Here is a 14,018-nt window from a genome sequence, read left to right as displayed (position 1 = left end):
TTTTGAGGTTTTGTGTTATGTGCAACACATTCAAGCCATTTTTTTTACCATGACAAGTTGAAGTAGAATGTTACTGATGTTTTATACTTAATGATTCATTTACATGTCTTTAATCTCCCAAGTTGTATGTTTTTTTTGTTTTATCTGCTGTTGTTTTACGAACTGTCTTGTTCGCTCCTTGCTGCTTCTGATTATACCCGCAATAAGCAATAAAGGCAGCACAGTATTCCCACTTCCACTCGGATGCTGAAATATTACGAAGTTTGAGCAGAGAGGATAGCATGGGTAAAAGTATAACCGGCAAGTAACTCCTTTTTCTATTAGATCTCAAGTAATCTCGGACTGTGGTTGAGATATTTTCTACTTTTAGGTCTGTATCTAATTATCTTGATCTTTTCAATCATCGTCCTCTTGTCTCATATATTATAGAACTTTTACGAGTCAAACTTGAAAGAGTCTTTATTGTCCTATTGGACTTTGCTTTCTTCGTGGGCTCGTCTCTATGTTGAATTTCCACGTCTCTATGTTGAGTTTCCATGATTTAGCCTTAGATATTGTTAGGATGCTGGCCTTGGATTGAAACAAATCTTCAGGGTGTCAATTTTATCCATGACATCTTTATTTTTGCCTTTCATTCGAGGAAGTTGCATATGTTGGGTTTTATTTTGCTGCTATGGAGCTACCAAGCCTGTTGTTGAGAACAATTAGACTACAGATCCCTTAAATCTTGGATAATTTTTGTGCAATTGAAGAAGTGGAAATTAGATAATATCAGGGATTCAAACATCACAATTCAAAAGTCAGGGCCGAAGTTTCATTATTTAGAAATCAAGTATTGATTTAATAATTTAAATATTAAATATTTTACCCAAATCAACTCTAATTCCTTTCTCTCTCTACAATCTATATTCTCTCCGTCTCTCTACCATAAAACACCACTGTCGCCACCAGCAGCGGCGATTCATGACGGCGACGAAGCTCTAAAGCAACTTCATCGGCAACCATTCAGTTTGTCCTCTCTCCTCTCCTCTGAAGCAAGCTCACTTGGTGGCTCCATCGTTCTTCGATCTCCTCGTTGGTAGCATTCACTCACTTACTCTGACGACGACTTATTTTTGTAGCTCGTCAATGTAGCATTGCGACGCTACTGCGACCTAGCTTCGTGATGGTGCAGTTCTTGGCACCAACTGGTGCTGTCACTGGAGGTGGTTTGGGGTCTTCTTTTTCTTTTTTGTTTTTTTTTTCTCTTCCCGATCTGAATAGGTTGTGATGAATCTTAAATATGGGCGATAGTATCGTGCAGTGGTGGTGGCAGCAGCGATTTGGGGATTATTTGGTAGAATTGGTGGTTGTGATCACAAGAAGAGGTTGATTGGAGGTGTAGGTGGCGCGGTGGATGATTGAACTGGCAGTTGTGGTCACAAGAAGAGGTGGTCGTGTGGCGGTGGAGACGATGGTAAAGTTGTGGGTTGTGTATTGTTGGTGTGTTTGGTGGTGGCGGTTGAGATGGTTTCTGGCAGCGATTGAGGTCGTGGTTGGAGAGTTAATTGTCGTGGTTTTTATTAGTAATTAATTGGATCTCGTGGTGACGATTTTGTTGGTGGTGATGTCATGGTATTGGTGGCGGCGGCAGCGCAACGGTGATGGGGCGAGGGCGAGGGCGAGTAGTGGTGGTGACAATGGAGGTAGTGGTGGTGGTGTGTGACCTATATCTGGCCATTGACCATCTATTGGGTTACCCGTGACCAACTATCTAACTGTGACATTAAAATTTGATAATTGTGATCAACAAATTCGAAAATATGTGACCGATAGATAAACTGTGACTTATAATTTTTTCATCTCTGACTAATGAAATAAACTGTAACTTATAAAATTTTTAATTTGTGACCTTGAAATAATCTATGACTAATAAATAAGTTTGTGACCTATAATTATGTACCTCTGACCATTAATGGTATAAATGTGACTTTATTATTTTTAATTAATAAAATATATTTAATTAATAAATAAAAACCTGATTTTTGCAAGTTTAAAACTTTAGACATGAAAATTGTATTGTCCATTAGATGTGAATTTTTCCTATTAAAGAATGTGTCTCTGTGTATTACTTCTATGAGTAATATAGGCCCCGTTTGGTAGTCATTTTTTTCAAAATACATTTTTTTCTCTCTTCTTTTTAACAACACGTTTTTTATTAAAATAATATTATACGTAAATCAAAAAAATTTCCTTATTTCTCAACACAAACATTTCACATTAATTTACTATTCTAAAATGTATTTTTACATAAAAATGCCTATCAAACACCTTCATAATGTAATTGATGTTTTAAAACTCGTATAATTTGTAATACATGATAGTAAAGATAAGTTCAATTGGACTAATCCTGTATGGCCACATATATGGGTGAGTTGAACTACACAAGTATATAGCATTACTCTACTTCTATCATCCACCAACGTATGGAAGAAATGGGCTCAACTATACATGTGAGAAGCAAGAGTGTCAATCTTGTTCATATAAATCCGTTTTCTTACTTCAATCTTTTGATCTAAATACATTTGATATTTTTGTAAAAAGGTCATGTAAACAGCTCAAATACAAGTCTTCATACCAAACAATAGGAGGTGATATGTACAAGTCAAAACCCATAACTTTCAGATGAAGGGCTTGTTTGTGCCCCTTTAATTTCAAAAAGTGTATTTATAGAATAGTAATTGATATTGAAATGTGTGGTTAGAAAAGAAGGAACACTTTTTTATTTATGTATAATATTATTTTAATGAAGAATATGTGGTAGAAAATAAGTGTCGTAGAAAAAATAATGGATAGAATGTGGTAGAATGGTTGACAAATAAAGGCTAAGGGCAATACATACGTATTATATGTATGATAAAATAAATTTAAATCATGGCACCAAATTTGACAATTTATCACATCACAAACTATCATTTTACAATTTCTTAAACAAAATAAATATATAAAAAGTTCCCCTCTAACAACCATGCCACCAAGTTAGACAATTTACCACATGGCAAACTGTTATTTGATAATTTAAAATTAAAAAATAAAAAACCACTTTCCTTCCAACAATTTACACGCAAAGAAGTTGTCAAGTATGATGTACACTTGGAGTGTACAAATAGCTTTTCCCAATAAATTTTGTAACACGTAATATTGTGTTGTTACACTGTTACGTAACACATTGTTCACCACTTCTTCAACCATGGTCCGTTGTTGTCACTATCGTCACTTATAATAAAGTATTTTACACATATTTGGCTGCATATTTTCATCTTCACCTTAGTTGCCGCCGCTACCACCATCATCAAGGGCAGAGTTAGGGGAACATTTTTATTTTTTATTTTTTCCTTTTTTACATAAATTTTTTTTAACCTAGAAAAATAATGTGTTTGGAGGAAACCTATGCTAAATCCCAATCCTGTCTCTTTCCCCTAATCCATCGCTGACTATCACTAGTCATAACATTTAGTATTAATACAATTGTTATCGCTGTTGTCATCACTTGTAAATTTATTGTTACACCACCAGGGACGTCGTCATTGACGCTACTATTTGCAACATTTATTATTACACCACCATCATTATCATCGTCACCATCACCATATTCGATGCCTGACAAAAACCACCACAAAATCCTATCACCACCAGACCCACCATCTTCATCTCTGCCACCTCGTTCTCCAACAATTGAGGAATGTACATAAATTTCAAAATTGTCCAACACACAATACACGAGCACATCCATATAAAAATGATATTGAGAATTCAAAACGATTTTCGAAAAATTATCCTTCAATTTGTTTTTGTCCTTGGAGTATCAGTTTGAGGAGGGTTAAGGCCCGACTACAAAATCAACGCTGACCTAGATAGTAGACCCCCTTGTTTGGACCTTGCATAATGACTTGTGCAAAAATCTCAATTCTTATTGTTCTTCTTATATGAATTTGAACTTCTAAATCTGGTGGCGGGGAAGGTTACGTTGACAATGACAGAGCAATGGTGAAGGATATGGGAGGCGGTGGTGGTAGCGGCAGCGATAGCAATAGAGTTTAAATGTTATTGTGGCGACAATGGAGGCCATGTGGTTTGTTTATAGGTCGTGGTGTTGGTTTATGTTATAGGAAATATGTGAATAAAATGTGACCTGATTAACTATAAACAGTTCATAAATATAAACTAATCATGCGCTAGACAAAATCAATATTACATTCACTTTTTGACACATTTGTATTTCTAATTTTACCCATTCATCAACATCCTCATTTCCACTAACTTTTTGTCCTCGAGCAACGCACAATAAAATATACGATTAATAATAATAATGTAAAAGTGACCCTCTATCAACATGTACAAATTAATGGAGTATATGTGACTAGCCATATTCATTTTTACAATATTGTAAAATACTTTAGTTAAAGATTAATTGATAATCTGCTAAACTAATTTTACTGGAAAAAGCTTGATGCTGTCAAGCTATACGCACATACAGAACAACAACGGCTATTAGCCTATTACCCCCATAAATATGGCTAATACCCACACTATGGCTAATACCCACACTATAACAACGGCTATTAGCCTATTACCCCCATAAATATGGCTAATACCCACACTAATTTCACTATAACAAACGAAAATGCCAAGCTGCCAAAAAGGAAGTGCCCACAATTTTGACATATCATCACATGTGAATGGGACTCGTGCCAACCCCACATGAATAAAAAAAATGTAAAAAATCGCACCCCACCCAAGAGGAAGGGTTGGAGCAGCTTGGTGATGTAATAATCATGGAGGAGGGTTCCTTTGGGGAAGGAGTAAAAGCCATGTGGGAACCTGGGAACCAACAAGGGCACAACCTGCGATTTACCTCCACTAGTCACTGAGGGGCCGGGGGCTAGAGGTCCAGGATTTAGTCCGGCTAAGTTGGGACACCTGGGTTATCAAAAAAAAAAAATACCCACACTATGGCTAATACCCACACTATAACAACGGCTATTAGCCTATTACCCCCATAAATATGGCTAATACACACAGTAATTTCACTATAACAAACGAAAATGCCAAGCTGCCAAAAAGGAAGTGCCCACCGTTTTGACATATCATCACATGTGAATGGGACTCGCGCCAACCCCACATGAATAAAAAAATGTAAAAAATCGCACCCCACCCACCCCAACTATGAGGATCTGTCGACTGGGATGTCAATTTTCTTCTCGCACTCCAGCATGGTCCCTATAACAAATTCTCATGGGATTTTGCCATTGTACATTCTTCACTTGACATCTTTGTCGACATTGCCTTTATTTTTAGAAAATTGTGGGCAAGAGAAAACGGCCTTTTTTTTTTAAATTGACGAATAACAGTTTGCCATGTGGCAAACTGTCACAAAGCATAATTGAATGGATTGGATTTTTATCCGAGTCCGATCCAAATTCGATATAATTAATTAAAATAAGATAGCTTTTTATTTGAAACTTGTATTATACTTTCAAGTAATTTTCAAATAATAAATAATATTAGATAATAGTATAATATTGTTAATTGAAATATTTGGAGAGTTTTTAATTTTTATTGATTAAAATAAGATAAAAAGTAATTAATTTATTTTATAAATTAAAACAATCAAAGGGGCCAACAATTAGAATTGCTTTCGTCGTTTCCAACTTCACACATTGAATACCCATTAGAACATCAAAGGATTTGCAAGCTATAAATAAGTGGACCCAAAATTGAATGAAAAGCTATCCGAGCATTTTAATTCTAGTGCTTAGAAGTTGTCTAATATAAAATCTTTATCCTCCTAAATTTTTCAATTTTGGATTGAATTATTGGATCAGATATCCGATAAAATAGCAAATCGAATATGAATTTAACAGTCAATTTTCCATTGAATTATCGAATCGGATCATATAATTATTCTTATCAAATTGGATATGAGCAAATCCGATCCATATTCAATCCATTTACAGCCTTAATTATGAATAATAGTTATGGGTCATGCATACTGTTAAAATTAACGTTAAATTTCACATACCTCCCTTAAAGTTTATGACAAATTCAGAAACACCCACTCTAATATTAAAAATTGCAGAAACATCCATTATTTCTTATTTATCTTTTTTTTCCCCACAAATTATTACATTAATAAATTTGTCAAAATTAATCATTCTATTTTTCTCATAAGGGAATAGGATTGATGCATTCTTTATTGTACTTTTAGTATTACAATAATAATATCTTAATGGTAACACTGCATTTTTAAATTCACCATATTTTAATTGCGTTAAATATTCACAAAGTTTATTTATTGTCACAATCACGTCTTCAATTTTTTTAATTGCATTCTTTTCCTCAACCTTCCATCATTAACACATATTATTTCCAATGACGATTTGTGTCCAAAAGTTATGTTGGCCAAAATAAGGAAAAAATATTTAGTCCCTTTATATTTCTTATAGTTTTGCTTATTTAGAAATATGAAAAATAAATAAGTCTTTTACATCATCTTAATAAAATATTTGGACAAAATCATAATCAGAAATAAAATATGCTATTTAATAGAAGGTTGATAATAAGAATGAAATTTAAAAGTTAGTAAAAATGATTAGGAACCTTTTATACAATAAAAATATAGTGCACTAATAAAAAAATTGTAGTGTCAATATGACCAACCATATCTTAAACTTACTATAGTATGTGATGACAAAATGGTCGCCCCCACAATGTCTCTAAGTTGTCCCAACCCTATCGTCTTCGATTATTATTTCTTATTTTTTTACTTTTTAAATTTAAATTGTATTAAAATATTTACTAAAAATTGAATAATTAAAAAAAAATGGGGATGTCAAGATGGCAATGGGACGGGAAAAGGGGGACCATCCTTGTCCCCCATCCAATCGAGGATATTTTGAAAGGCAGGCCAAGTCGAAAATTAAAACATTTAGGTAATGGTTGGTTTGCATTTTCATTTTCAAAACGATTTTTAGTTTTCCCTCAAAACGACCCGTTTTCCTCGTTTTGAGCGTTTTTGACATTTATAACTGAAAACGATAAAAAGTCTTTTTGCATTTTCCGCATTTTCGAAAACAGAAAACGAAAAATGGGCCGAAAACAGCAAACCAACCACGGCCTTATATTTCACCATCCCGTTTAGTCATTTATTTATTTTTTAAATACAACTTAAATTGAAAAATGTTTAAAAAAATAAAAAGAATAGGGGTGAAGAATTTTACCATCCCTACGAATATATTTCAAGTTCCATCCTTCCTTCACATTGCCATGCCTCGACCTTGTCCCACTATCCAAAAATCCTTGTTTGAATTTAGAAATTCTTTTCCTTACAGGATGAGATTCCTAAGGATACAATGAATGATTGATTGACGGTAGATTAGTATTAGAATGATTTTAAAAAATATAACAAGGATAAGTTTTTCAGTTGAACAAATCATAATTGATGATTTAAATTAATGCAACCAGTCCACTTAACATTGATTGGGCACTATGTTCGATTGGAAATTATTTTCACAAGCAAAGAGACTAAATAGGTAACATTATTTAATTTCAATGACTAAATAAGTTAGAAGAATACTTTAAGAATGAATGTGATATTTCCAACAAACTTCAATGACCAATTATGAAAATAACTTTTCCCAAATGGCAAATACGAAGGAAAGAAGAAAAAGGAAATCGTTTAGGATTTGGCCTTAAGGTTATGTGATAAAAGCGGATGACATTTTAAAGTTTACGCCTGGTTCAACTCAATCAAAGGTGAGTCATCTCCGAAAATTTATTGTTTCAGCAATGTTTAATGCAATTTACAGAGTTTTTCTTCATGGGATTCATAGGTCCTCCGTTAGGATTATTTCACAGAACCCTAAATCCAGTTTTGTTCAATTCAGCCCATTTGCTTCAGCAGCAACAAACAAATCAAAATCCAGACCAGAAAATGAAAATGAAGAAAACTTTACGGCTAATTACCTCATGAATACATGGGGGTTTTCCCCAGAAAAGGCTCTTTCAGCCTCCAAGTACGTGAATTTTGATTCCACAGAAAAACCCGACTCGGTTGTTGCAATGTGGAAGAGTCATGGTTTTACGGTAGAACAAATTGCACATATGGTGAAAAGGAGCCCTCCAATAATAGTATGTGATCCTCAGAAGACTATTTTGCCGAAAATCGAGTTTTTTCGGTCATTAGGCATGCCTGAGAGTGACATGGTGAGTATTTTCTGTGGGGCGCCTAATACTTTCAAGAGGAGTTTGGAGAAACAAATAATACCATCTTATAATTATATTAAGAGTTTGTTCGAGTCGAATGGGAAAAGTTTTGGTTCAATGAAACGCTTAGCTGAGATCTTCTGTTGTGATCTTCAATTTCAGTTGTTGCCTAATATTGAAGTTCTAAGAGAGGCTGGAGTCCTTGAATCGAAAATTGTGGAATTGTTGCAAACCCAGCCAAGAACACTGATGGTAGGAAGGGAGAGGTTTAAAAAGGTTGTCGAGGAAGTTAAGGAGCTGGGGTTTAGACCATCGACTCCGAAGTTTATTGTAGCAGTTCATGCGATGAGGTCGATGAATAAATTGACTTGGGAGAAGAAGGTGGCGCTTTATAAGAAGTGGTGGTCGGAAGGTGAGATTATCTCGGCATTCGAGAAGCATCCTTATTGCATGATGATATCCAGAGATAATATAACCACGAAAATGGATTTTCTTATAAACAAGATGGGGTTTGAATCTTCTTACGTTTTGAATAGGCCTGTACTACTTTCATATAGTTTAGGGAATAGGATTATCCCCAGATGTTCTGTTTATAAAGTTTTGTTGGAGAAAGGTTTGATCAATAAGGTCAAGGTCTCAATGTTGGTATATCCGGAAAAGGAGTTTTTACGGAGATATGTGCATCGCTATGAGGGGGAAGTTCCTGGGCTCTTGAAGCTATATGAGAAAAAATTGGCTCTTTCAAAGATTTAGCGAATAAATTGATGTCCTGGATGTTAATTATTTATGAATTTTGAGGTTTTGTGTTAAGTGCAACACATTCAAGCCATTATTTTTTACCATGACAAGTTGAAGTAGAATGTTACTGATGTTTTATACTTGATGATTCATTTCCACGTCTTAAGCTCTCAAGTTGTAGTAAAGAAATATTCTGGTTTTACGATATGTCTTGCTTGCTCCTTGCTGCATCTGATGGTACCCGTAATAAAGGCAGCACGGTATTCCCACTTCCACTCGGATGCTGAAATATTATGAAGTTTGAGTAGAGAGGATAGCATGGGTAAAAGTATATCCGGCAAGTAACTCGTTTTTCTATTAGATCTCAAGTAATCTTGGACTTTGGTTGAGATATAATTTACTTTTAGGTCTTATCAAATTATCTTGATCTTTTAAATTGTCGTCCTCGTCTCATATATTGTAGGTGGAGCTTGTACGAGTCAAAGAGTCTTTATTGTCCTATTGGACTTTCCTTTCTTCGTGGGCTCGCCTCTATATTGAATTTCCATGATGTAGCCTTAGATATTGTTAGGATGCTGGCCTTGGCTTGAAACAAATCTTCACAGTGTCAATTTTATCCCTATCATATCCATAACATCTTTATTTTTTAACCTTTTTATTCGAGGAAGTTGCTTACGTTGGGTTTTATTTTGCTGTTATGGAGTTACCAAGCCTGTTGTTGAGATCAATAAGAGTACAGATCCCATAAAACTTGGATAATTTTTGTGCAATTAAAGAATGCGTCTGTGTGTATTACTTCTATGAGTAATGCTATGTATCCCAATTGACTTGTATATGTGGTAATACATGATAATAAAGATAAGTTCAATTGGACTAATCCAATATGGCCACATATACGGGTGTTGCACGAGTTGGACTACACAAGTATATAGCATTACTCTACTTCTATCATCCACCAGTGAATGTGGAAGAAACGTGGCTCGACTGTGCATGAGAGAAGCAAGAATGTTAATCCCGTTCAAATAATTTCTTTTTCTTGCTACAATCTTTTGATCTAAAGACATTGCCAAAATCTTGATTTTATCATATTTGCTTTTATAGTGTCACTTAGTGATTCCTTTGAAAATTAGTTAGATCCAATTAATAGGATGGTACATGGTTATTCGAGTCTCGAAAATGCGAAATAATTATAATCTAAAGATATTACCATGTATGGCAACATATATGGGTGTTACACAAGTTGGGCTACTTACATCCATATCCATATGTGAATGTGGAAGAAACTTGGCAAAACTATACATTGACAGAAGTAAGAATGTTAACCTCGTTCATATAAATCGTCTTTTATGCTATAATCTTTTCTCTAAGCATATTGTCATAATCTTTATTTTATCATATTCAATTTTAGGGCATCATTTAATGATTACGTAAAAGATTAGTTATACCGAATGACATTGATGGTGCACGACTATTTGAGTCACGAAAGGGTTATATTATTCCTATTCATCCATAAACAATAATATAAAATACGGTTAATAATAAACCAATTATGTCATTTTAAAGTGGACAGGAACATTGTATACTATAAGGGTCTGTTTTGATTGTAAGAGTGAGATTTGGGTGAAAAGAAAATAAATTTCAGAGAATTGAATTGTATAGAACTTGTTTTTATTGAGAATTGTTAATTAAATATGTTTGATTGATATAATTTTTCAACCTTAGAAAATGTTGAAATTTTGGATATTTTGACGTTTGTTTGGCTTTATTTTTCATGAAAATTGTCAATTAAAGGGATATAATTTGTTATAATTGTGGATAGAATTTGTTTTCATTGCAAAAAATAAAAAATAAAAGGCTGGAAAACTGATTTCTCACCAAACCCATAAGAATTGAAATTCCACAAAACCAAGAAAAAAGGGGTCACGTGGAGGAGGGGATGGAAAATCAATGATCAAGAGAATTCTTACAATCAAACAAAGAAAAAGGTGAAAAATGAAAATTTTCATGAAAAATTCCTCAAATTAAATAGGCCCTAAGAGTTGTTGCCCAAAAAGAGTGAGTTTTGATGGGCTGAGCTATGTGCAGTCGATTTAGTACTTTTGGCAGAAACTGTCAAAAAATATTAAAAAATAAAAATAAAAATAAAATAATAATAACGAACATTGATTTTTTTTTTTAATTATTTTTTCAAGACGATCTGATGATCTGTTGTGTTGTCTAGATTATAATAATTAGCGAGTAAAAATCAGCATCGTTTGCATCCCGTCAACTTTCCTATGTCAACTAATCTGTTAATTTCTAGCAGCTCGTGATCCGTCAAAATGAACAATTTAGTGAATATGACCTTTCCTTTTCATATCAAATCATAGCCTTTGCTTTGCTTAATTCATATGCACAGGATTTATCAAATGATGCATTCCAATGAAAGAAAAGAGGTGGACGGACTTCAAGTAACAATTGGAGTCTGTTTAACTTCAAATTGAGATCCACCATGATAAGACTTATGCACACGTAGCATTTCAATGATTTCATGGCTACCACGTGTGCCCCAAAACTTTCTTTTCATTTTATTTTTAGAAATTTCAGTTTTCACATATCCCCTGTTTGTTTCCAAATGTTGGAAGAAAATAATTCATTTGTTGTCCATTTTTTGCCAACGCGTGGGACCAAGTGTGAGGGAAGAAATCAACAATCACGGTTGACAGTTCAGCAACGGTCAAAAATTGGATTAAAATTGGACAGAAAAATTGTAAACAAAGAAGAGTATATTTTGTTTTGTGGTCAAGTTACTGGGTTTCTCGACATCTACGCAATACACAAAATAAAAAGGATTAAGGAGTAAGATATTTGTACAAACTTTGGTTGACAAAAACTTCTGTTGACACATAAAATTTCAGCTCAAATCGAACGGCTTAAGGAATGAAACCCAATTGGAGGATCCCCAAATCAGATAGCCCAAAGAATGAAGCACAATCAGACAATTCAGGATGAAAGCCCAAATAGAGAGGCCCATGAACGCGGTAACACCATCGCCCAAGCTTGCAAGTCGCCCAGGATCTGAGCGAATGAAATGCCATGCAGTCGCCCAGAGCTGTTACTCTATTCTCACCCAAATTTTCGAGTCGTCCAAGGTATTAACAAACATGAAGTGTTATGGTTATCAAGAAGCGCAGTTATCAAAGCAGTTATTAAGCAGCCCTATCACGTTCCACGATTCAAGAAATTCAATTGAAGACGGTTGAACGACAAAGAGTAATGTCAGCAATTAGAAAATGTAGTTTCATGACAAGTTGGCCATTACGAAGAAAGTGGGCAGTTATAGAACGATCAAGCAGTTTTTAGGCGGTTGATCATAAAGAGATCATCCAGGAAGTATAAAAGGAAGAAAAAACATATAGCAAAGGACCCTGAATCAAAAACTCTCGAACAGAGAGCATGTAATTTTAAATTTCTTAATTTAGATTTAAACACTTCTTTCAGTAACTCGTGTGCTTTCAGTAACTCGTGTGTTTGCGCCCCTTGAAGGCATTCTGTTTTTACTTTCCGATTGTAAAGTCATCACCAATAAAGAACACCCATTTTTGGGACTTTGTTTCAAGAGGTTTGTCCCTTACACAATCGTCCGATCCCTTTTTAATTGTTAGCGACGAACCCGCGCGAAACAATTTGGCATGTCCAGTGGTGTTTGGTGTTGAAAATACAAAAGGTAAAACAATATGCCTCAGAGATTCGATAAGGAAGCAGCAAGTCAGGGAGGAGTCCAGTCTGTGATCGAGCGATATGAGGAGTAGCATGCCTCTCCACGAACAGATGGACAGAATCAGAGCAGTAACAGTCGTTACGAACCAATGACAGAGTTGATTCCTCGAACTATGCGTGCACTACTTGGAGAACTTATACAAGATGTTGTTGAACAGGTAAATCTTCGAAATATTCATAATATGGAAAGATTTACCCAAAATGGGAATGCACATTATGACAACATGGCCAAACAACTAAACACTTTGAACGAAATAATGAATAAGTTAGTAGGCCAAATATGTTAACCGGTTATGCCTCTTGCAAATCACTTTCAAACTAGGACAATTGTGGGACATAATCCCTCAGTCCTAAATCCGAATCAAGGGATAGAACCACTTTCTGGTCCCTCTACTTCAAACCAAGGGGGTGGTGCAGTGCCAAATCAGAACAATGGTAGTGGTGCGCCTAACTTGGGGGATAATCCAAATGTAAGAGATAATGTCCTAAACAATGGATACAATACCCTACGTGTTAATGAGGGGATAGATGTTCAGGCTAATGGTAATGGCCCAAATCATGGTAACTTTGTTGCCAATCAAGGACCAAATATCGGGCCTCATGCAAATTAACCGGTTAACCAACCTGTGGGAATTCCATATGACCCCAACGTCATGTTGAGGAATCAGATTATGGAAATCGTACAAGATCAGATGGCTTTGGAGTGCGTCCTATTATTAGGCTGGCTTACACAAAGTCATATCCTGATTGGGTAGACCAAGTATATCCGTAGCCTAGAGGGTATAAAGTGCCAGAATTCTCACTGTTTACCGGTTTAGGGGAGGTGTCTACTCTAGAACACATAGGGTGATTCACATTGCAAAGTGGTGATATAACTGATTACCATAAAATAAGGCTTTTCCTTAGTTCATTAACAGGAGTAGCTTTCTCCTGGTTCATCAACTTGCCAGCGAACTCTGTTCAAACCTGGCAACAATTGGAACAATTATTCCACGCTCAATTTTTTAAAACTAAGTCTGAAGTTACTTTGACTGATTTGGCGAATCTACGTCAAATGCCAAACGAATGGGCAGAAAGTTTTCTCCAAAGGTTCAAGACAACAAGAAGCAAGTGTTTTGTACCTCTACCCGAAAAAGAATTTGTCAAAATCGCTCGGGTTGTTTGAGCTTTGATTTAAAAAAGAAATTCCAAGACAGGGAATTTCCTGACCTTTTCCAGTTGAGTGCGAATGTGATTAGGTATGAACGACTGATAAGAGAAGAAGAGCAGATAAAAAA

At 35.0% G+C, this 14,018-nt stretch overlaps 1 protein-coding gene across 3 annotated transcripts in view; it reads left to right on the top strand.

The window, feature by feature from the left end:
• Positions 1-9,669, top strand: part of LOC111371458 — a 10,500-nt gene extending 831 nt beyond the window's left edge. For 2 of the 3 annotated variants that reach the window (XM_022993459.1, XM_022993461.1), the window contains one exon: positions 8,225-9,669. In XM_022993459.1, coding sequence (XP_022849227.1) covers positions 8,225-8,997 — 773 coding nt within the window. In that variant the 3' untranslated portion in view covers positions 8,998-9,669. Of the gene's footprint in view, positions 1-7,709; positions 7,795-7,925 lie in introns of those variants that run through there. The other variant, XM_022993460.1, reaches the window with a different exon arrangement.
• The last annotated feature ends 4,349 nt before the right edge of the window (positions 9,670-14,018 follow it).

This window comes from Olea europaea, chromosome 22 (assembly GCF_002742605.1).
Source record: "Olea europaea var. sylvestris chromosome 22, O_europaea_v1, whole genome shotgun sequence".
Lineage (NCBI taxonomy): Eukaryota > Viridiplantae > Streptophyta > Magnoliopsida > Lamiales > Oleaceae > Olea > Olea europaea.
Note: the sequence above shows the minus strand (reverse complement) of the source record. Positions and strands in the feature narration are given on the sequence as shown.